Source organism: Danio aesculapii, chromosome 11 (genome assembly GCF_903798145.1).
Source record: "Danio aesculapii chromosome 11, fDanAes4.1, whole genome shotgun sequence".
Lineage (NCBI taxonomy): Eukaryota > Metazoa > Chordata > Actinopteri > Cypriniformes > Danionidae > Danio > Danio aesculapii.
Genome location: NC_079445.1, coordinates 35,776,127 through 35,802,162, shown reverse-complemented (window position 1 = coordinate 35,802,162; position 26,036 = coordinate 35,776,127). Strand labels below are relative to the sequence as shown.

At 34.4% G+C, this 26,036-nt stretch overlaps 1 protein-coding gene across 1 annotated transcript in view; it reads left to right on the top strand.

Annotated features, from left to right (window-relative positions):
- Window positions 1-25,219, top strand: part of sema3fb (sema domain, immunoglobulin domain (Ig), short basic domain, secreted, (semaphorin) 3Fb) — a 140,473-nt gene extending 115,254 nt beyond the window's left edge. Inside the window, exons 10-19 of the mRNA XM_056467727.1 lie at window positions 415-529; window positions 7,945-8,014; window positions 8,157-8,301; window positions 9,778-10,000; window positions 13,237-13,325; window positions 13,884-13,925; window positions 17,056-17,214; window positions 20,222-20,300; window positions 20,680-20,813; window positions 21,715-25,219. Of these exons, the coding sequence (XP_056323702.1) occupies window positions 415-529; window positions 7,945-8,014; window positions 8,157-8,301; window positions 9,778-10,000; window positions 13,237-13,325; window positions 13,884-13,925; window positions 17,056-17,214; window positions 20,222-20,300; window positions 20,680-20,813; window positions 21,715-22,134 (1,476 nt within the window). The 3' untranslated portion in view covers window positions 22,135-25,219. The remainder of the gene's footprint in view (window positions 1-414; window positions 530-7,944; window positions 8,015-8,156; window positions 8,302-9,777; window positions 10,001-13,236; window positions 13,326-13,883; window positions 13,926-17,055; window positions 17,215-20,221; window positions 20,301-20,679; window positions 20,814-21,714) is intronic.
- The last annotated feature ends 817 nt before the right edge of the window (window positions 25,220-26,036 follow it).

Here is a 26,036-nt window from a genome sequence, read left to right as displayed (position 1 = left end):
TTATAGTGGTTTTGTGACTTACTTTCATTTACTACATTACAGTTGTATTGAAAATTTTATCCAAGTTACCCATAATGAAGTTAAATCGTTTTGGAATGACCTAATGATGAATAAATAATGACGGCATTTTTTGGTGAACTATCCCTTCAACAGTACCTTTAAAATGAACAGCTCCTGACTGAAGTCAGATAATAAATCAGGATTCCTCAAGCACCTCTTTCCAAAATTTGGCCGGCCATCAGACCAGATCGGGTGTGTTTTGTGAATCAAACCAGACACTATTTGCAATCATGTCTTCTCACAGCTAACTTTTCCCGGCTGTTTGTTCGTCTGCGGAGGGGCTTGACATAAATTCAGTGCAGCTATTTCACTTCTCTTTGATTTTGACTCAAACCGATGGCTCCGTGTTTACAGAATGATGACGGCGGTCACTGCTGCTTGGTCAACAAGTGGAGCACCTTCCTGAAAGCCCGTCTCATCTGCTCTGTCCCAGGCGCTGACGGGATTGAAACGCACTTCGATGAGCTCAGTAAGTGTCCGTTCCCATCCCCAACAGATTAAAAAAGGCCTCATGTGGACTGTTAGGGTGCTCTTTCAGAAACTGCCATATTTCTCCCTTAGCTCTGTTTTGGGCATATAGTTGAAGTCAGAATTATTACATCTCCTGAATTATTAGCCCCCCTGTATATTTTTTCCACAGTTTGTTTTTTTTAACGGAAAGACGATTTTTTAACACATTTCTAAACATAATAGTTTTAATAACTCATTTCTAATAACTGATTTCTTTTGTCTTTGCTATGATGACAGTAATATTTTACTAGATATTTTTCAAGATACTAGGATTCATCTTATTTAAAGGCCTAACTAGGTTAATTGGGTTTATTAGGAAAGTTGGGGTAATTAGGCAAGTCACTATAGAGTGATGGTTTGTTCTGTAAACAGTCAAATTAAAAAAATATTGCTTTAGGGGGCTAATAATATTATATAATAAATAAAAAAATAAATATAAGAATATAATAAAGAAATTAAAACCTGCTTTTATTCTAGCCTAAATAAAACAAATAAGACTTTCTCCAGAAGAAAAAATATTATAGGAAGTACTGTGAAAAAGTCTTTCTTTCTCTGTTAAACATAATTTGGAAAATATTTGAAAAAATTATAATAATTCTAATAATTTTGACTTGAGCAAAACAAGCGGCTTGAGATTGCCTAAACGAGATGGTCTCAGCTCAGTTTCAACAAACTCTGGAACTCTTCGATTGTAATGAGAAAGCAATTCAAAGCAATGAACCAGGCTATATCACTGCGTATGATGGTTATGTAAGAAGACACATAATTGAAGTCAGAATTATTAGCCCCCCTTTGTTTTTTTTAATCTTTTTTAAATATTTCCCAAATGATGTTTAACGGAGCAAGGAAATTTTCACAGTATGTCTAATATTTTTTTTCTTCTGGAGAAAGTCTTATTTGTTTTATTTCAGCTAGAATAAAAGCAGTTTAAAAATTTTTAAAAACCATTTTAAGGTGAAAATTATTACCCCCTTTAAGCTATATATTTTTTGATAGTCTACAGAACAAACATACAATAACTTGCCTAATTACCCTAACCTGCCTAGTTAACCTAATTAACCTAGTTAAGCCTTTAAATGTCACTTTAAGCTGTATAGAAGTGTCTTAAAAAATATCTAGTCAAATATTATTTTCTGTCATCATGACAAAGATAAAATAAATCAGTTATTAGAAATGAGTTATTAAAACTATTATGTTTAGAAATGTGCTGAAAAAAAATCTTCTCTCCGTTAATCAGAAATTGGGGGGAAAAAGCAGGGGGGCTAATAATTCAGGGGGCTAATAATTCTGACTTCAACTGTATATAAATAAAGAGTTCAAATGCAAAAACCTCTTATTGCCATCTGAAATTTTCTTTCTAAAATTTGCATTTTCCCCAGGCTCTTATGTGCATGTTCAGTAATTCAGTAATATCATTTAACATAAACACAACGCTCATTTTAGAATAAAATTTCAGATGGCACTTAGAGGTTTTGCATCTGAACTTTTCAAATATATACAGATAATTGTAAAATAACTATAATAACATTACTAAATTGAAATGTGTTATTAACTGTATATGAAGCCTGTTCATTTAGGCCTTTTAACTTTGTGCATTGTATATACTGTAGATAAGGATATATTTTGTATTGTTCTGTATTCTGCAGGTGGAAATGTAATGTTCTGTTCAGGCTGCGATAATTTGCACATGGAAAATTGAACACCTTAAAATGTTGTTATTATTATTATTATTATTATTATTATTATTATTATTATTATTATTATTATTTTAATAATAATAATTATTATTATTATTCTAAAAATTTTAATTTTATTATTATTATTAATATTATTATAATTAACATTATTATTGTTATTGTAATTATTATCATTATTATTGTTATTATTTATTTTTATTTTTTTATTATTATTATTATTAATTATTATTATTATTATTATTATTATTATTATTATTATTATTATTGAATCAAAGTCACATATTTATCTATAATTCAAACTTAACATCTGAATGGTAGGCAAATAAGTGCTGTTTACCTGTTAAGAAAATTAGCCAAATGACCCCCATTTTCCATATATATATTTTTTTATTGTATTTTGTGTTTTTTTTGTTGTTGTTGGGAAACAAGACAAAACATTCATCTGCTTCATCTGTTAATTCTCGCCATAAATAAATGATAAGTGTATACATGCATAAACCTAGCCAGCTCGTTCTGTGAGCTCATAATTAATAATAAAAATGTGAATGAAAGCAAAAGTTATTATCTCTTTGGTGCTGAGGTCTGTGGGTGTCACCATTCATAATTGAAACCTTTCTGTTTTATAATCCTTTATTTAAATGCTAAAATTCCATTTAGGGACTTTGCCGTGTAAAAGCGAACTGCACCAAGAAAAAAAAAGGGAACATTAAAACATTGTTTCAGAACAAAACAATCGATCTACAGGTGTAAAAGCACCCTTAAAGAAGTTTGCTTTGGCTGCAGGCCAGTTAGGGATCACTTTAGCAGTGTGTGAATGAGAAAGATCCTCTCCCGGTTAGTCAGGTTTCAGTGGCCCTGTCCAATGTCGCCCACACCCTACTACAAAAACCACATGCAAAATCCCTCCGTCCACCCACAACATCCTGGATCCCCTAATGTGGGCCTCCAGGTCTGCATTTACACCGGGCCAGGTGACGTACCTCACCCTCTCCCCGCCATATGGCACTACATTCCCCCTTTGGTCGTACGCCGAGATGGATAATAGCTTATTCGGAGCCGTGTTACAGAAATCCACACTGTTTCTCTGAACAAAAGGCTCTTTTGAGAAAGCTGAAGGTGTGGGAGATGTGCCATGAGCTGCGGAGGGAGACATAAAGGGAGTTCGGATGACGTCCAGAGAGAAGGACATGCCCTGTGGACGGATCAGGTGGAGCGCTAGGAATGCTGGGACCACTAAAGGTCCCGCTTTTGCACTTATAGTCTAATTGGCCCCAGTGATGGAGAGGTTATGATCATGCTGGAATTTATTGCTATTGCCTATATTAGAGAAGCAGATCTGGGCTCCCGCCACTTATAAACATGTTTGGCTCTTTATTAGTGGGGAGGATGTTTACATAGGCTCATGGAGAGGTGAGGATTTAGATGTGTGTGTGTGCATGCGTGTGTGTGTGTTGAAGGAGGGATGTCCAGGCATTTTAATAGAACAGTAAAGCTGTATTTCATTGAGTTGTGGTGGTATATGAATGAACAGCATTAAGGTTTTATTGGAGAGAGAAAGAGTTGTGGAAAATGCTACGTTGTGTAGTAGTAGGCATAATTATACATTTGCTTTTTATAGAAATTATAGGTACATCACATATATAAATAATTGGAATGCTAATCCTCCAAAGGTTGACTTTATTATGATTTTGTACACTTACCGGCCACTTTATTAGGTACCCTAACTAGTACCGGGTTTGACCACCTTTTGCCTTTAGAACTGCCTTAATGATTATAAATTCAACAGGGTACTGGAAATATTTTTTAAGAGATTTTGGTCCATATTAACATAATAGCATCAATCAGTTGCTGCACATCCATGATGCGAATGTCCCGTTCCACCACATCCCAAAGGTGCTCTATAGGATTGAGATCTGGTGACTGTGGAGGCCATTTGAGTACAGTGAACTCATTGTCATGTTCAAGAAACCAGTCAGAGATGATTTGTGCTTTGACATGGCGCGTTATGCTGCTGGAAGTAGCCATCAGAAGATGTGTACATTGTGGTCATAAAAGGATGGACATGGTCAGCAACAATACTCATGTAGGCTGTGGCGTTGATAGGATGCTCAATTGGTACTAATGGGCCCAAAGTGTGCCAAGAAAATATCCCTCACACCATTACACCACCAGCAGCATGAACCATTGAAACAAGGCAGGATGGCTCTATGCTTTCATGTTGTTGACTCAAAGTTCTGACCCTACCATCCGAATGTCGCAGCAGAAATCGAAACTCATCAGACCAGCCAATGTTCTTACAATCTTCTATTCTCCAATTTTGGTGAGTCTGTGTGAATTGTAGCCTCAGTTTCCTGTTCTTAGCTGACAGGAGTGGCACTCAGTGTGGTCTTCTGCTGCTGTAGCCCATCCGCCTCAAGGTTGGATGTGTTGTGTGTTCAGAGATGCTCTTCTGCATACCTCGGTTGTAACGAGTGGTTATTTGAGTTACTGTTGCCTTTCTATCAGCTGGAACCAGTCTGGCCATTCTCCTCTGACATTAACAAGGTATTTGCGCCCACAGAACTGCCCCTCACTGGATATTTTCTCTTTTTCGGACCATTCTCTGTAAAGCCTAGAGATGGTTGTGCATGAAAATCCCTGTAGATCAGCAGTTTCTGAAATATTAATCGAGCCCGTCTGGCACCAACAACCATGCCACGTTCAAAGAAACACTGAAATCACATGTCTTCTCATTCTGATGCTCGGTTTGGAAAGCAGCAAATCATCTTGACCATGTCTACATGTTTAAATGCATGCCATGTAATTGGCCGATTAGAAATTTGTGTTACCGAGCAGCTGGACAACTGTACCTAATAAAGTGGCCGGTGAGTGTATGTAGATACCTTGCTTATTGTGAAATTGTATTGCTAAACCATTTTTAAAAAATAAAATAAATAAAAAAAATAATTATACCTTTTCTTTGTAAACATATTTTCAAATGTATTTTTATTTCTGCAATCCAAAGCTACATTTTCAGCAGTGTTAATCCAGTCTACAATGTCACATGATCCTCAAAAAAATCTGTTAATAAGGTTATCAATTAAATATATATTTTTTTTCACCAGAAAACATATGTGCTGGCCTTGTGTAAGCTTTAATGCAGTTGTTTTTTGTTTGTTTTATTTTTATTAGTTTTTTTTATTATATACTATATATTTTGTTTCTTTGATCAATTATTAGTTCAAAATAACTGCATGAATCGTTGCACATTAATCTGTTTATATAAGAAGTCTTCGTCATAATTGATTTTCTCAGACTCTTAAAGGTCACATTGGTCTAGAAATACAATATTAACCATAGTGTTTGCAATCCAGTCTGTAATTTATATTGCATATCATTGGAATTTAAAGTCTTGCGCTTCGTGTCTTACATTTCTTCTGAAAGAACTGTTCTGTGTGCTTTTTCTGTTGTGTATTATTGAGTATGACACTGTAAGTCTTTATATTGATTCTATACAGCTGCTGTGCTCATGTGACTCTGCCTTTGCATTTAAAAGCTTTCGTGAATTTGAACAGTTGGAAGACATTAAGGATTTGGCAGATTCGTCCCAGATGGACAAATGTTTGTTAGAGAATGCTGTAAAGATGTGTCAGATTAAAAGTATGTGTTCATCATTGTTGAGGATCCTCAGATACACTCCATTAACTGCATCTCTCCTGTTGTGAAAGAGGAATGGGGAAAATTTGCCTCGGGTTGCCAAATGCATTGATGTGAGTTGGAGAGAGAGGGTGTTTAAGATGATATTAGTTGAAAACATAAGAAAAATGTTTCTTAAAAAAAAAGAGAAATGTTTACTATATTATTATTGGCTGTAGTATATGATTGTGTGTGTGAATGTGAGAGTGTATGAGTGTTTCCCAGTACTGGGTTGCAGCTGGAAAGGCATCCGCTGTGTAAAACATATGCCGGACTAGTTGGTGGTTCATTTCGGTGTGGCGGCCCCTAATAAATAAGGGAGTAAGCCGAAGGAAAATGAATGAATGAATGAATGAATGGTCGTCTCATAAACCCAAGTCTTTAATCCATATCCACATGATGCTTCACCTGCATTACAGTATACTGTATGTACAGCTCCACTCAGATAGGATATAAAGGTTGGCAGGATGTGTGTGTGAGGCAATATGAACCATATGCTTTGCTGTCCTCATCCTTATTATCCTGTGAGTTTCCCTGAGGAGCAATTCAGTCATCCTTACACACACACGCACACACTTACTCTTCTATACACACAAACACATGCACACACAAGTGTTTATGCATGCCAGCTCAGCAGTTTTCAGAGTAGATTTTACACACAGTCTCTTTTTTTATAAATGAGGTAAACAAGGCGATGATCAGTACTTGTATAGTGTGTTCTAGTTAGTGAAAAGGCTAAAATATTTCAAATAATTATGCTGTAAAACTGAAGTACAATAAAATATCAATATTAGATGAAAACCTACACTGTTTACACCCAGCAGGCACACGTCATAAGACATTAATATTAGGTTAGATTAGGTAATGATGTCGGGTGACCAAAATTCAGTGTACGTTATTTTGATGTCCAATAATGATGTCAAATGACATTGATATTTGGTTGATTTTAGGTTGCTTTGGTAAGTGACCAAAATCCAATGTCAAGCCAACATCTTAGGCCAACGTCAAATTAACATCAAATACCAACATTTATTCGTCAGGTAGGCTATGGCAACCAAAATCCAACGTCTGATAGACGTCATAGTGATAACGTCCACACAACGTCGTTAGACGTGATGTAACATCATTAGACGTTGATATTTTGTTGATTTTAGGTTGCGTTGGAGCGACCAAAAAGCGATTAAAACAAAAAGCAGCATCTGCCGGACATTGACGTCAGCCTGATATTGGGTTCTGATGTCAACCCGATTTTAATTTTCATTCAAAATGCAACATCCCACAATTTCATATTCGCCTCCTGTGCCTGCTGGGCACTTGTTTTAATTTCAGTGAGTTGCAATATTCTCTTGTTATTTTTATGCACTACTACTACTACTACTACTAAAAATAACAACAACAATGATCATTTTAATAATAAAGCTATATAAGAATATTACACAATCAAATAACAAAAGCAAATCTTGAGGTAAAATATGGGCAAACCAACCCTGGTCTAAAATGATTTTAATAATATTTTTTAAACCAAGTGGTTGGGTTTGCCCATTTTTAACTCAAAATTGAGTTAAAACAACTTAAATTTAAAATGAACACCTGGATGGGGAAAACACGTAAAAGGATAATAAATACTAAAATCATAATAATGCTTAAAAAACCCACTGCATAAGAATTTATCTTGTTAAATGTATTCATTACTGTTTAAAATACAAATGTAGTGCAGTTTTACATCTTTCTTTATCTTTATGAAACATGAAAAAAATGTCTTGGACGTCTCATCTGTGTTTAATAACGATATACTGTAACCCAATCAAGCCTGATTGAAGAGATGCTAAAAGGAGAACCGAATCTCATGTTTCTTCATAGATGTTGAGTGAAATGCAGCGAGAAACTCTGAGTCACAGGAAGTTTGTCTCAACATTCAGTAAATGCGTTTGATTTATGCACTGCAAATATTAGCAGTGTTTCTCATCCAACTCCTTCACTCTGCTGTGTTTGTGTCTTTTAGGAGATGTGTACATACAGCCCACGCAGGACACTAAAAACCCAGTCATCTACGGGGTCTTCTCTGTGTCCGGGTGAGTCTCAGCTTTTCCTCCATCTGGAAACTGTAGTAACTCTGGAAGGTGTTTGCATCTGCTTTTTTCTCTTTTCACCTCTAGCAGCACTTAGTTCCACATATGAACTTTCTAACAAAAATGCTCATATTTTCCCCTCTAGGTCTGTATTCAAGGGCTCGGCGGTCTGTGTCTACTCCATGGCGGACATTCGGATGGTGTTCAATGGACCTTTTGCCCACAAAGAAGGTCCCAATTATCAGTGGGTGGCCTACTCTGGAAAAATCCCCTACCCCCGTCCGGGAACAGTGAGTTCTGCCTTCATATGAACCAGAATATTGATAATAAGATGGATTATAGAAAACTAGTGAGTAATATTAATCTAGACCTGCTGTTGAAGGTTAAAGGGATAGTTCACCTAAAAATTTAAATTGTCTTTATTTCAGTTCAGATCAGTTTTTTTTTCATCTGTTGAACACAAAAGAATATATTTTGAGTTATCAACATTCTTCGAAATAGCTTCTTTTGTGTTGTTGGTGAACACAAAAGAAGATGTTGAAAACTGGTTACCATTGACATCCATAGTAGGTATTAAATATACTATGAAATCAACGTCTATGGAATCAACAGATATTTTGAAGAATGTTAGAAGCCGTTGATTCCATAGTATATTTAATCCCTACTATGGATGTCAATGTAAGCAGTTTCCAACATTCTTCAAAATATCTTATTTTGTGTTGTTGGTGAACACTCAAGAAGATATTTTAAAGAACGTTAGAAGCTACTGACTTCTATAGTATATTTAATCCCTACTATAGATGTCAATGGTAACAAGTTTTCAACATTCTTCAAAATGTCTTTTTTGTGTTTTTGGTAAACGCAAAAGAAGATATTGTGAATAATGTGAGTAGCCATTGAATTCCATATATTTAATTCTTACTACGGATGTCAATGTAACCAGTTTCCAACATTCTTCAATATATTTTCTTTTGTGTGGTAGGTGAACGCAAAAGAGGATATTTTGAAGAATGTTAGAAGCCATTAACTTGCATATATTTAATTCTTACTACGGATGTCAATGGTAACCAGTTTCCAACATTCTTCTAAATATCTTGTTTTGTGTTGGTGAACGCCAAAGAAAGGTATTTTGAAGAATTTTAGTATCCATTAACTTCTATAGTATATTTCATTTCTACTATGGATGTCAGTAGCAACCTGTTTACAACATTCTTCAAATATCTTCTTTTGTGTTGTTGGTGAACACAAAAGAAGATATTTTGAAGAATGTTGGTAGCTGTTGACTTCCATAGTAAATTTAATTTCTACTATGGATGTCTGTGTTAACCAGTTTCCAACATTCTTCAAAACATCTTATTTTGTGTTGTTGGTGAACACTCAAGAAGATATTTTAAAGAACGTTAGAAGCCACTGACTTCCATAGTAAATTTAATTTCTACTGCGGATGTCAATGGTAACCAGTTTACAACATTCTTTAAAATATCTTCTTTTGTGTTGTTGGTGAACACAAAAGGAACATATTTTGAAGAATGTTAGAAGCCATTGACTTCCATAGTATATTTAATTCCTACTACGGATGTCAATGGTAACCAGTTTACAACATTCTTCAAAATATCTTCATTTGTGTTGTTGGTGGTGATACTTTTTTATCTGTCCCTTTTATATCAACAAGCTTCAAACAATCTGAAGCAGCAATTGAAAGTGTGTTAATGGTTTAGTATAAGCAAAATAATTGATTTTTTGTTGTTCGTTTGCTTGTTTTTCAGTGTCCTGGTGGGACTTTCACCCCGAACATGAAGTCCACTAAGGACTATCCAGACGAGGTCATCAACTTTATGCGGAATCATCCTACAATGTACAACTCTGTGTATCCGGTGCACAAGCGCCCCCTGGTGGTCAGGACCAACGTGGACTATGAGTTCACCACCATCACTGTGGACCAGGTCACAGCGGCCGATGGAAACTATGAGGTGCTCTTCCTGGGGACAGGTGAGTTTGATGAAAATCTTTGTTTTATGCATGTTCAGTTACTACAATTATATATAATACAAACTATTATCCATAATCAAATGTAAAAAAATTTTAACTATTCATATTGTAGAGCAGGGAGCTTTCACTTTTTCTTTTCTATTTTTCACAGTTTGTTCCATTCTGAATTTTTGTTTTCATATTTATCTAAAAATATTTGTTATTTTACAATTTTGATCTGTCAGTTAATGTGCTAATTACTATCATTTAGAAATATTTAAATTAGAATTTTTAATAATATATTTTAAAACATAATTTATTTCTGCTATGCTGAATTGCTGCATTATTAATTCAGTCTACAATGTAGCATGATCATTCAAAAATCATTGAATTTAATTACCAATTAAATCTTTAACAAAAAAAATAACATATGTGCTGACTTCATTTTAAATTATTTACCTGATTTTAAGGTCTTAAAATTACAAGAAACTATTATTATTATTATTATTATTATTATTATTATTATTATTATTATTATTATTATTATTATTATGTTTATGTTTTTGATTTTGGAGTAATTATTTTAGCTTTGTTTTGAAAATTTGACACCCTAACTAACTATGACCTATTTTCATCACTAATAATTATTATTATTATTATTATTATTTTATTATTATTATTACTATTATTTTTATTATTAGTAGTAGTAGTAGTATTACTATTATTATTTCTATTATTATTATTATTATTATTATTATTATTATTATTGGCGTCACGGTGGCGCAGTGAGTAGCACGATCGCCTCAACCGGGTCAGTTGGCATTTCTGTGTGGAGTTTGCATGTTCTCCCCGTGTTGGTATGGGTTTCCTCTGGGTGCTCCGGTTTCCCCACAAGTACAAAAACATGTGGTAGGTGAATTGGGTAGGCTAAATTGTCTGTATTGTATGTATGTGAATGAGTGTGTATGGATGTTTCCCAGTGATGGGTTGCAGCTGGAAGGGCATCCGCTGTGTAAAACATATGCTGGATAAGTTGGCGGTTCATTCCGCTGTGGCGTCCCCTGATGAATAAAGGGAATAAGCTGAAGGAAATGAGGAAAATGACAAGGAATTATTATTAATATTTATGTTTCTGATTTTGGATTAATTATTTTAGCTTAAGTTTAGAAAATTTACACAACCTAAGCTATGACCTGTTTTCATAATTAATGTTTACATGGTTTTGAGCCCTTAAAATGACAAGTATGTGTTTATTTATTTGTTTGAGGTTTTTGTTTACACTGTTCCAACTTTCTTTCATGTTTCATCTCATTTCTAATTTGATATTTTAAGTTTCTAACTCTGTAAAAGTCATGTATAGTAGTTTCTCTCTCTCCACTGATCCTCTGAGACCCTTTTCTGAAGCTGCCGCAGGATAAATGAACTCTATCTCCTCATTTATCAGAGACGCTGAAACGCATCTGACTGTACTTAGATGGATGTCAAACACCCCAAAAAAGGCTTTTGTGTTTCTCTTTCTGTTCTTGATATAAAATCTGTGAATGCAGCACCTTAAGGCCAGACGGTCACTGTCTGAGGATCTATCATCCTACACTAAACGATCCTTACCGTGTCTTATAACCTTAAAGAGTCAGACTTACATCATTTTGTGGGTGCTGTAGGTTTATCCCTTTATGTCTGTTTTTCTTGCTTTTGTGCGTCTGAGAGTCTAATGGGTTTTTAAATCAACTCTTCTTGCCCCATTGCTCCTACAAGCACTTACAGGAACATTCTAAGCTCGGGTCAGATGTATTGCTCCGCTTGCATTAAATCTCCAGCAGCGTGTGCAGAGGAATGCAACGGGCACGCTTAAATCAAACAAGCGTTTTGGTAGAGCAAAAAAGTCATTGAAATACCAGCAGAGACGGAGCTGAAAGATGAGTCTGCCATCAAACACAGAGAAAACAAAAGAGGGATTTTAAAAGGAAATGATGCTCCATGGAGAACGTGAATGGTAGATGGGACGGAAAGAAAGAGTAACTCAAGGGTTTCAGGAGTCAGTGAAAGATAATCATCGAGACGTTTTGTAAGATGTAAACACAAAAGGCTTGAAGTATATGAAACAGACTGTAAGATGTCAGAGGAATGACGTGATACTTTGAATATTTTTGGGTCAAAGATGGCCATTCTTTGTTGTTTTTATTTAATTTTATTTTATTTTAGAATTTATTGTATTTTTATTTTATTGTATTTTTTATTATTTTAATTTTATATTAATTTTTTATTTTACAATTTATTTCATTTTTATTTTATTGTATTTTTTATTATTTTTATTTTATTTTTATTTTTTATTTTATAATTTATTTCATTTTATTTTATTGTATTTTTAATAAAATTGTTAAGAATTTTTACATTTTATTTAATTTTATATTTTATTTCATTTTAATTTTATTGTATTTTGTATTTTATTTTATAAAATTTTATCTTATTTTATCTTTTAATTTATTTAATTTTTATTATTTTATTTCATTTTGTTTTATAATACATTTCATTTTTATTTTATTATATTTTATTTTATAATATATTTCATTTTTATTTTATTATATTTTATTTTATAATATATTTCATTTTTATTTTATTATATTTTATTTTGTAATTTATTTCATTTTTATTTTATTATATTTTATTTGTAATTTATTTCATTTTTATTTTATTGTATTTTTTATTTTATTGTATTTTATTTTAGCAAAGTGTGCAAAACATGGACAAAAATGTAAACAACCGGAATGTATGCACAGTAAGGACAATCAATTAGAATCTTTAAATAGTATGATAATAACAATAATAATAATAATAATAATAATAATAATAATAATAATGATAATGATAATGATAATAATAGTAATGATAATAAAAATTATAATCCTGACGTCTGTGATAATGCAAGTAATGTTTTGTGCATGCTACAGTGATATTAATAATTCTGAAGGTAATAATAATAATAATAATAATAATAATAATAATAATAATTATTATTATTATTATTATTATTATTATTATTAGTAGTAGTAGTAGTAGTAGTAGTAGTAGTAGTAGTAGTATTATTATGTAGTGACATTAATATTGAGAGAGAAAAAAAGAAAAGAAAAGAAATACACCTACCTAACACACATCACATCTGTCCTGTCTTCTGTATCAGTGACCTGGAAAGAGTCTGTTTCATAAATAGTGGTTGTGTTTTTGAATGCTATGACTGACAGAGTGACTTTGATCTACAGACAGAGGAACGGTGCAGAAGGTGATTGTCCTGCCCAGTGATGACCTACAGACAGAAGAACTGGTGCTGGAGGAAGTGGAGGTCTTTAAGGTCAGATTTCCACCCTTGATTTTCTTTTCTTCTGAATTCGTAATGCTGCATTTTTGGGTAACTATCCCTTTAACCGCCATCTCATAGCTATGCTAATGTCTTGTTTTGCATCTTTCATTAATTAAATTTTATTGAATAATTGTCATCTAATTTAAAGTCAACTTTTATACTTAGCAGTTGTTTAATCAAAATACATTCATTATTTAAAAATAGTAATAGTCTTGATATTTAATTTTAGATACACAATATCAATGTTTACCAAACTTGGTTCATAAACTAATCACAACTAGTGAATGCATGTTGTGTTGTACAATTTTCGTTTTCTTGAAAAATAAATAATTCTTGAAGTGACAATAATTTGATATGAAATTTGGCAGAAATGTTAGTAGACCTTAAAATTAGACCTATAAAATCAGACAACAACTAATTTTACTCTACTTAATGCATTTAACTCAAACTAACACCTAATAAATGCAGGTAAACTGATAATTGAAGAGGTCTATATTTTTTCTGTAGCTGTATATATAAATTTTCATAAAGTTTATATTTCATTTTCAGGTCCCTACTCCCATCACAACTATGAAGATTTCTTCAAAACGGGTAAGAATTAGTTACTAAACCTGGTCAAATTACTTGCTAACATTAATGTATTTTTTATGAATAAAACCATCAAGAGGAAAACAATGAACCAATTTAAATGGGACCTATTATGAATTAGTAACCTGTTATTAAGTTTCAGATCACAATATCCCACAAGCAATGTTTTATAACTCTTTGAACCTGCCCCTTTTAGGCTTTGATCTAAACTGTGCCATTTTGGTGACTGTCGCTTTAAATTCAAATGAGATTGTGATTGTGCTCTCAGCCCCACTTTGAAAAGAGGGCGGAGCTAAAATGCCTTTGCATTAGCAGAGCAGCAGATGCAAAAAGGCTGCTTCTCACTCAGGGCTGTTTATGCTAATGAGGGAGAGATCGTCAATAATGGGCGGGGCTTACCGAATGACACGTATGTACAAAGGGAGAATGTCAAAGTGTTTCTGCAGACTGTTTTTATGAAGTGTGATTATAAAAAAAATAATTAATACATTTTTACCATTAGAGGCTGGCTATTTTCACAGACTGTCACCACAAAATTGTGTTTAAACCCTTTATAAAAGTGATTTTTGCATAATACTCTAGGTTCCCTTTATACTAGACCCGCAGCTGCTATCTGTCTAAAACTGATCCCAGGCTGCTTTTATATGGGTTTACCAATTTCACAGATGCGTGGAGTTAAAATGTTAAACTTCATTTGTGTTTTATTCTTTCATCATAATCGGTATTGTTGGCAGATGTGGTATGACATCAGTGCTAGACTGTAATTTAACCCCCCCCTGCCAGAATAACTGATTTAAAACAGCTGATCCTAAAAACAGAAATGTCAAGTGTCTAAACGCTTGAAGAAAAACACTCCATTATCAGGACAGGCTTAAATTTGCAGTTCAGAACCTGCACAGACCTGCCTGCTCCTGCAGCTCAGAGACATTAGGGTTGCCGTCTTTCCAAAAGGGTTTTACAGCAGACGATTTATCACTTTGGCTTCTGTGATCAACTGTATGGAAGCATGTCAGTTGCAAAATTCATTTTGAAATGTACTATGCAAATCGGGCATCACAGTGGCGCAGTGGGTAGCACGTTCACCTCACAGCAAGAAGGTTGCTGGTTCGAGCCTCGGCTGGGTCAGTTGGCATTTCTGTGTGGAGTTTGCATGTTCTCCCACTGTTCGCGTGAATTCCCTCCGGGTGCTCCGGTTTCCCCCACAAGTCCAAAGACGTGCTATAGGTGAATTGGGCAAGCTAAATTGTCTGTAGTGTATATGTGTGAATGAGTGTGTGTGGGTGTTTCCCAGTGATGGGTTGCAGCTGAAAGGGCATCCGCTGCATAAAACACATGCTTGATGAGTTGGTGGTTCATTCCGCTGTGGCGACCCCTGATTAATAAAGAGACCAAGCCGAGAAGAAAATGTTAACGCGACGTTAACGTGAGACTTATCGGGCGATTAAAAAAAAATATTGCCGTTAATCTATTCTTAAAGTTGGGTTGGGAGCTGGGTCTATTCTACGCAAGCTATGATGACTTTCACCTTGATATTTTAGCGCGGATGTATACCTGACCGATGAGCCATCTGACAAACAAGTGCCCTTCTGAATCAAATCAGCAGGATGCCTTACTTTAACTGCAGTTCGGCAGTTTCACTGTAACTCATGAACATGAACATTCATGTCATTGTGACAAAATGGGGTATTAGACACAAATAAGGAGTAAGGACTGGTGAGAGTGTTATGGAATTTAATAACACACGCCAATTGGAAAGAAAAAAAACTTCCGCATTTTGCGATTTGTGTGTGTGTGTGCTGACAGTGTCAGTGTGTGTATATACTTTGCCGACAGGCGCGTGTGTGGATCTTGTCGGAAAATATGGCGAATAGTTCTACATGACGGTAATAGTTTGATCGCGGTGTTTACTTCAATAATGCAACTAATATATGCATACTCCACGTCTTAATTCCATTCCTGTTTAGTTCAGTTATGACTTAAGTCATATTAAGGTAATCAAAAGTCGTTGTTTGGAGCTTATGTAGGCCTACAGTTCAAAATTCATGTTTAACTGAATAAACAGTTAGTGTAAACAAGCAAATCTTATTGAACATCATTTATTTTCATCACCAATTTTCATAGTAAAACAGTTTCTCCAGCAGTTTGTGATGCATTTTGGAAATAGGAGATGAGCCCCTGGTCTAATGCGCCGCCTGGCCTGATAAACCCTGTCTCAAAGACTTATTATTTGGGTAGCACACATATTCTATATGGGGGGGTGCAAGGTGGAGAGCGGGTATGGAGATGGTTGCGCGTTGGGTTTTCCGGGAGACAGAACAATACGGGAGATGGGTCTGAAATACGGGAGATTCTTGGGAAAAACAGGAGTGTTGGCAGGTATGAAATTCTGAATGCCTTCGGCAGAATTCAAATGAGCCATTATAATCTAGATTAATTCTGAAATTAATAAAATGGCATATAAAATGGCAAATGTAAAGTATATCATTTAATTTTCATTTTGCATGAAACTTTGCTTACATGGGTGACATGGTTGCTCAGTGGTTAGCACTGTTGCCTCAGCTGGGTCCCGGCTGGGTCAGTTGGCATTCCTGTGTGGAGTTTGCATGTTTTCCCTTATTTTGGCATAGGTTTCCTCCGGGTGCTCTGGTTTCCCCCACAGTCCAAAGATATGCGCTATAGGTGAATTGAATAAACTAAATTGGCCGCAGTGTATGTGTGTAAATGAGTGTACAGTATATGGATGTTTCCCAGTTCTGGGATGCAGGTAGAAGGGCATCCGCTGTGTAAAACATATGCTGGATAAGTTGGCGGTTCCATCTGTTGTGGCGACCCCTGATAAATAAAGAGAGTAAGCTGAAGGAAAATGAACGAATGAACGAATGAATGAATGAACGAATGAATGAATGAATGAATGAATGAATGAATGAATGAATGAATGAATGAATGAATGAATGAATGAATTTGCCTACATGTCTTGGAAAATACAAATTTAAACACAGAAATGTGCTGTAATAGACTGCCATATTACATTTAAAAATGATTTTGACTACTGATACTGAATGCTTCCATACAGATGATGCTTCACCATGCAAAGGTAATGCTTAAATAACTTTTTTTTTTATTCTTTTTGCAGCAACAACTGTATGTGGCGTCTGCAGTGGGAGTGACCCATGTGGCTCTGCACCGCTGTGACGTCTATGGCGAGGCCTGTGCTGACTGCTGTTTGGCGCGGGACCCATATTGTGCCTGGGACGGCAAATCCTGCTCTAGATACTCAGCCTCACAGAAGAGGTAAATATGCCAAAGCATGCAAATAAGGCTCACATTCCAGGCATGAGGATTCAGAGGAAAAATGAGCCTCATTTCCAGTCACAGCCTCCTAATTTCTAGGAACATTGGGTTTTGTAACTGAACTTCATTTCTTTGCATGTGATCAGATGCATTAGTCATTTGTGAAATCACAGTTTTAATTGACTCTAAAGTGTTTGATTTGTTTGAACGTCATTTAGAGACATCATTCAGATTTTGAAACGGCAAAGGATTTTCCCCAAATGTTGCAAAAAAGATGAAATCCCTGAACAGTTTCTTCTGTTGAACTTAACACATACAAGATTATGTGTTGAGGATCGCTCATCGTGGCTTTGTGATGTAATACTGATGAGCAAAACACTGCTTTGGGAAGATTTCAAACTTTCACAGTTTTTATCCAATCATGAATTAATTTAAAAATGTGTTCATTATACATTTGTATGATAAAAAGTGGTAATTTAATAATCTCTTACAATCATGCTCTATGTAAAACAGCCAAACTAACTACAACATATTATAAAAACACTTCATATTTAATCCTCTGGCCACATTGTGCAGTCAGCCTTGAAATGATTTTTTTTTTTTACTCAGGATAATCAATCAGTCAATATATTTTTGTTCAGTAATATTTTTTTGATAGTTATTTAAAATTTAAAGAAGATTTTATGATGGATTTTATACGCTTTGAATATTTAAAATATATTATGTATTATAATATATAATGTATTTTTGTCCGCAAATAGGCAAGTGTTTTTTTTAACCCTTTAACATATTCACATCATTGCCAATCATGATTTTGATGACAAAAGTAACGAGATTTCATCCGGTTCCAAAAAAAAAAAAAAGTAATGATTTTAGATTGTGTTGCGTTTGCACTGATTTTTCAGTGCTGCGAAAAACCGAATCATTTATTGAAGAAGTTGATTCAGAAAGTTCTGTTTCTCCCATCACTATACTTTACACTATTCTTTTAAAGTTTGACAAAATTCCGATCCGATATCTACTACAATTTTCCCCCATGTGATATGCTTTCATGCTCTAATGATTACAGATGGAAATAAATCTCTTATTTTGTCTCATTGATGTCCTTTTAGACGCAGCCGTTGACATTTTAAATACACAATCATATTCAGATTGAATTCTCAAACATATAATTCATTTTGCATAAAAATCTACAAAGCTAAAATCTAAAATCCATCAGAACAGCAGAAACCGTCGCTACTTCACCAACGTCACTTTAGAGCTAGTATTTGAATGATTCTCTAGCGTAATGTCTAAAATGATGACAAAACAGGTGATTTTGCTCAGCATTTTAAGATTATAAGGCTGTACGGATTTAAATGGATACATCCCCCTCACTTTTAGAGACATTTAGAAACATTTAATTAATAATCATATGAACATAAACTATTGGATCCCATACAGCTGACCAGCATATGAGCCCCCCAGCAAATGGCATCAGTCTAGAGAGATTACCCAGTATCAATTGGGAGATCACAATAATAAACCCCAAAAAAGCCAAAGCAAAGCAAACACTACCAGATTACTATGGTATAAATACACACTACAACATACAGAAGAGAGAGATGGACTTAGAATGTCACTTACCTGTTTTAAAATGATTTTTCAGCAGTAGTTTAAATTTTATGCTGAGTTTTTCTCCCTAAGGACTTATTATGCAGTCTCTGTCACCATCTTGTAGCAGAACATCAACCGTCAATTTCTTTGCTCTGTTCAGTATGACAAGCTCATATCCGACAACGTGCTGAATTGAAATTTATAAGTATTTTTAAAATAGGCACTATCCTTATAAAATAACTGCAATTATTGCAATCTAAACTACTACATTCACGCCAAAAAAGCCTACAAAGTAGATCATGTTGTCCAACAGCTGCAATATTTGTCAAACTGAAGTGAGTTTATTCTTTTGCTTCTCATGTAGGTGGAGTAATACACAAGGGTGAATTATTTCTGTACGAGTGCTGTTATTGCATGGCTATCAGCCAATCATATTCGAGAACCAGACAGAACTGTTGTGTGTGTACAGTTGAAGTCAGAATTATTAGCCCCCCTTTTATTTTTATATAATTTTTTTTAAGTATTTCCCAAATTATGTTTAACAGAGCAAATAAATTTTCACAGTATGTCTGATGATATTTTTTCTTCTGGAGAAAGTCTTATTTGTTTTATTTCGGCTAGAATATAATATATATATATTATTTAAAAAAACATAAGTTTAATTTTAAGGTCAAAACTATTAGCCCCTTAAGCTATATATATTTTTTTGATAGTCAATAGTACAAACCGTCGTTTTACAATAACTTGCCTAATTACCCTAACCTGCCTACTTAACCTAATTAACCTAGTTAAGCCTTTAAATGCCGCTTTAAGCTGTATAGAAGTGTCTTGAAAAATATCTAGTCAATATTATTTACTGTCATCATGGCAAAAATAAAAGAAATCAGTTATTAGAAATGAGTTATTAAACCTATTATGTTTAGAAATATGTTGAAAAAAATTGGCGAAAAATAAACAGGGGGGCTTATAATTCAGGGGGGCAAATAATTCTGACTTCAACTGTATTTGTGTATATATATATATATATATATATATATATATATATATATATATATATATGTATGTATGTATGTATATGTATATATATATATATATATATATATATATATATATATATATATATATATATATATATATATATATATATATATATACACATGTATGTATATATATATATATATATATATATATATATATATATACATGTATGTATGTATGTATGTATATATATATATATATATACATACATGTGTGTATATATATATATATATATATATACATACATGTATATATATACACACACACAAAATTGTCTAATCAGATGTATTGTCTACTACTACTGTCCCCATGTAATATGCTTTGATGCGCTGATGTTTACAGATGGAAATAAATCTCTTATTTTGTCTTATTGGCTTCCTTTTAGACGCAGCCGTCGACAAGACGTAAAATACGGGAACCCCATACGCCAGTGCAGAGGATACAATTCCAACAGTAAGCTATCAGTCTAACATCACTTAATATTTGTAAATACACTAATTTAATGCATATAAGCTCAATAAATAGACGTAGTCCTGTCTGTTTTGTTAGTAAATACGTCTGTCGAATAAACATTTTTACGCACGACTAAATCACTCCTAGTTAATACTGCTTTGACACATTTATCAACATCATCAGCTCATACATTCAGTTTCATTAATTTGCGAGATTTGTTGATGTGAATGAAGCGTGTGTGTGAAATTCAGTCATGTTTTCTTGAATGAGCTGTTAACAGAAGAGCGTGTGTTTACATGAGCTCAGTCTGCTGGTTCTGATGTGATGGATTTGATGTGGAGGATTGAGGAGTGACGTGGGTTTTTTTTTTGTTGTTCAGTTAATAAGAACACACTGGAGACGGTGCAGTATGGGGTGGAGGGCAGCAGCACCTTTCTGGAGTGCCAGGCCAGATCACCACACGCTGCCATCAAGTGGCACCTTCACAGAGACAACAGCGACAGGAGAAGAGAAGTGAGTACTCACACACACACACACACATACTGTACATGTACAGGCATGAATAAATACAGCAGATGCAAAGAATGTGAGTCAGTAACCTTATTGGTAAGAGACAGTATTTTTTCATCTTAGATTCATCCGTAAGAAATATCGATAAACACAGAATTTGCCCATGCAGAAATGCAGATTTTTTTTAGCCCATCATTGAGTCCATTTATTTCATAAATTTAAATGTGTGTAGGAATATTTTTATTCAATTTTTCTATTAATGTCAGTAATATTATTGACTAATATGCAAATGTTTATATGATTTATTTACATTACAGTTTGTAAAGTAATATTTGCTGTCTTTTAGTAGATATATGAGAGACTTGCTTTATCATACAAGTAGATTAGATTTGCATTGTAAACCTTAAATAAAAGGTTAAAAGTAGTTTATTTTATTTTTTATTACCTATTTTAAGTTTTTAGTTACTGAATACTTGCAAAATCATACTTGCAAAATCTGCAGATTTTTAAAATTATTTATTTTTTACAAAATTCTGCACAGGAATAGCAAAAAACATACAGTTTCTGTCATGCCCTGCTCTCAATGCTTTCCTGTCTGTCCTCGACTATCCTATCTCAATAAATTGTGAAAAAATAATTATATACAATATAAAAAATGACAAAATTAAATAGTAAAATACTATAATGTGTGTGTGTGTGTGTGTGTGTGTGTGTGTGTGTGGTGTGTGTGTGTGTGTGTGTGTGTGTGTGTGTGTGTGTGTGCGTGCGTGTGTGCGTGTGTGTGTGTGTGTGTGTGTGTGCGCGTATCTCTGCCATAACAAGCAAATGAATATTGGTAATTAGTATGAACTGTAAACAGTGCCAATAATAATGCCAATAATTGTTACTGTGTGTGTTTGTGCAGGTCCGCAGTGATGGCCGTGTGCTGAAGACGGATCAAGGTTTACTTCTGCGCTCTCTCCAGTCCTCAGACTCTGGCATCTACATCTGCACCGCCACAGAGAAGAACTTCAAGCACACCCTGGTCAAACTGCAGCTGCTCGTCTTGACCAATCAGGCCGTCAACAACATCCTTGTGGACACTGGGCGTCCGGCCGTCTCTCCACTCCAGTCCAGCACCTGGACCCCCAGCACCGGGCAATACAAAGACCTGCTGACCATCCTCAGCCAGCCCGAGATGGGCCTCATAAACCAGTACTGCCAGGACTATTGGCAGTATGGAGACCCTCTGACCGGGGTCATCAAGGCCAAAGACCTCAAAGAGCTCAAGGAGCAGAAGAAACCACGAAATCGCAGACATCACGGGGACGAGGAGGAGACATGAGAGAAAAATAAAACAAAAATAAACGAGTAAAACTTCCACCAACTGAACTTCAGAAGGGAAGACATGTCCTTTTAACACATAAAGATGATATCATACGCAGTATTTATTGTAGGTTGTATATAGTACCATTCTGTGGATTTCTTTGTACTTAAATAGAAAAATGAATGCTCTTTTGTGTATAAGTACCTAACGGGCGAATATTATTGTAATATTATTTTTCAATTTCCATCTTCCGGGCATTTGACGACTCGTGTATATCGAAATGAACTCACAGACTATTAAACTACTCTGAGAATGGAAAGAGCGGACGGGAAGGATTCTTCCCTCTTGGACTCTTCATGCGGAAAACAGGCGGGGCATGCGGCGGTGACATCATAATGCTCTTCACCACTAGTCCCACCCCCTAAGTGCATTCTGGTCCCTCATTGGTTACAATGAAACACCAGCTCATATTGTCTTCCTAATGTCAGTCTATATGCACACAAAACATCTGTTCTCATTGCACAAATGTTTCAAGTAATCATGGCACAACTTTTATTTTTTGTGACTGGACAAGTTTTGACTAATGTACAACAGCTGCTGAGGGCTCTTAGTACGCTTTTATTGTTTTTTATGCCACTTTTGAAAAGACTAAAAGCACAATCCAAATTTCACCATGATGATGATGTCTTGTGTCCACATATAGGAAAGTATGTCCAGGTCATATTTCAACATTTCATTCATTTGAGCCGTTTTGATATACAGTAAGCATATTTTAATGCTTTATTTTACTGTGTTATAGACCATTTTAGGGATGTAAACAAAAACAATGGTCCCAACGTATTTCCTGTTTTACATTTTTATTTTCTATAGCCTCCAAGAATCTAAAAAGAGCCACATATTGATAAATAATGTTATGATAGCTGTGACATAAGTTATTATTGAATTGCCTCTTGTTACAGTTATGAAATAGTTTGATAACAAGCAGGAAATGTTCATGGGCCAATGACATGACCACATTGAAATAGTCTATACTATGTTTTAGATATTTTGCCCCATATTTTATAGTTTTACATTAGAATCAGTATAATTATTAGGTTTGAATTAGTATAAACCCAGGTAAATACTAATATTTAAAATTCTTCAAAATTAAACCAACATGTTTAAACCAAGAATGGAAATTTATAGACAGTTAAGCCATTAATTGACATCATTTTCATAAGCATATCCCCCTTATTTTACTGTTACAATACATTTATTAAAGTTTTTTTTATTTGCATTAAGAACACATACTAACATTTTTTTTCAAATAGATTTACAAAGCTTATCATCACAGTAATAATTAGGCTGAAAGATAATTACAATTAAAATTACAGTCAAAAAAGTAAAAAGGCCTCATTTGTAATATATAGATGAGCAATATCACACGAGTAGCAGTGCAATGTGGCTGTATATCGGCACTGGTGGGAGGCGTGCATGCGGTATACAGCAACATCACACTGCTATTCATGTGATATTGCGTTTTTATACAACAGTTTGACTGCGTAATCGAATATATAAAAAAATTAAATCAAACACGGAGAGTCTAAAAATCCTTTTGTATGAGGAACTACTTTCTTCTGCCATTCCTTCACATCTACAGCTGACGTCAGAACAGCAGAAACCTTTACTCGTTCACCAATGTCACTTTAGAGCTAGTATTTGAATGATTCTCTAGTGTAATGTCTAAAATTATGACAGAACAGGTGATTTTGCCCACATTTTAAGATTATTAGGCTGAACAGCATGAAATACAATTAGTCTACAGAGATTTCCCAGTATTTCTCTGTTGCAATTAGATCACAATAATTAACCCAGAAAAAGCCAAAGCAGCTGGAATTTAAAATTATGCTCGGTTTTTCCTCTCATGTAAGGGCTATTATGCGGTCTCTGTCGCCATCTTGTGGATGGACAGCGTCAACCGGCAACGTCTTTGGCCTGCTCAATGACAGGCTAATGGTCTCGGAGAAATTATAAAAATTTAAAATAGGCACTATCCTTATAAATAAACTGCATAGTTGCAATCTAAATAACTACATTCTCAACTAAAAAAAGCCTTAAAAGTACATTATGTTGTCCAACAGCTGCAATATTTATCAAACTGTAGAGTGTCCTCTGCTTGTTGCTGTATGTGGGCGGAGTAATAAACAAGGGTGAAGGGGTGAAAAGGCTGGACGAGTACTGTTACTTGCAGAATATCGCCTGGCTATCTGCCAATCAGATTCAAGAACCAGACAGAACTGTTGTATAAATACTTTTACTTCATTCATTTATTCATTTTCCTTCTGCTTAGTCTTAGTCCCTTATTTATCAGGGATTGCCACAGTAGAATGAACTGCCAAATATTCAGGCACATGTTTTATGCTGGGGATGCCCTTTCAGCCGCAACTCAATACTGGGAATACTTTTACTTTTGGGATGAAATATGATCTGGACAGGTTTTATGAAATTCAGTCAACGATGGCACATAAGTTAAATACGTATTTAGATAAACTGGTGAAGGCTACAATATAATATAAGACGGATCTACATTCATTTTCAAAACGTGTTCACACTGTATAGAGCATTTTATCATGGTTTTAAACTACTCGAGGTCTTGGGAAGCTGGCTTTTCATTGTGTGCATGATTTATGTAGTGGTATCGTAATTACGAAATTAAAGATAGCTACGTTGCAGTTCTGTTCCTATATTTTATGAAAAGGTCAGTGTTGGGCAGAAGGGCAAAGTGTTATTTTCTCTGAGTGGCTTATCCAGGCAAATGAGGACAACAATTCACCTTAAAGTGATGATGACAAACCATTTAGTACAACGGTTGGTGCTATTTGAAGAGTTTTCCCTGCACAACACACAAACGGCCCCAAAACCAGTGTCTTGCATTGAGAGGAAATGGTTGTACAATTTCTTGGTATTTTTAAGATGAGTCTTTAGAAATGTTTATGTTTTTATTTTGTCATCAGTTTGAAACTAAATGCACAGGTGACGTTACTGTGATAATTGTGTAAATGATTTTCCTTTTCCCCTCTTGCTGTTGCTAACTAATAAATTAAAGCTCTATATTTTATAGTAATTCAACTGTTCATTTTTATCTTTATTTACCTGATGATTCTTTGATCAACTTCAGATTGATAATAAGGTTGCAAATGGTTGTTTTCTGGAAAAATGCTATTATAGTTCTTGCACGTGGTCACAGTGGCGCTATTTCTGACGAAATGTGTGTTTTTCAAGCTATTTTATAGGATTAGTTCATCCAAAAATTACCATTTTGTCTTCTTGTACCTCTCACCTTTCAGATATAAGACTCTTTCTTCCAATAAACACAAAGGAAAGCACTATGACCACTTTTGTGAAAGTACTATAGTAATTTATAGTAAATTATAGTAAGCTGTTGTTGTGGTAAATACTAAGTAATCTAAACCAATACTGAGTTTTCTTCAACTACACAGGCAACTGTATATCAGGCCTATATTACTGTTAATGTCAGACACCCCATACACAGTTATAGGCCTACACAAACTACTGTATGTTTTATAGTTGATCAGCTCACTAAATAACAGCTAGGCCTACCTGTACTGTAGGTCATAGCATTTATGAACAAAGTGTAGTCAGTGTGTGTGTGTGTGTGTGTATATATATATATATATATATATATATATATATATATATATATATATATATATATATATATATATATATATATATATATATATATATATATATCAAAATATTATAGTTAATGCTACTGTAGTACGGTTTTAATTAATAATTTAATCGGTTTAGTTGTAATTAGTTTCTATTATAAAATGTTGTGGCGATCATAGACTGTAAAAGGGTGATCCCATCTATTAGTTTGCACAACACATCGAACAAACGTGCAAATTATAATT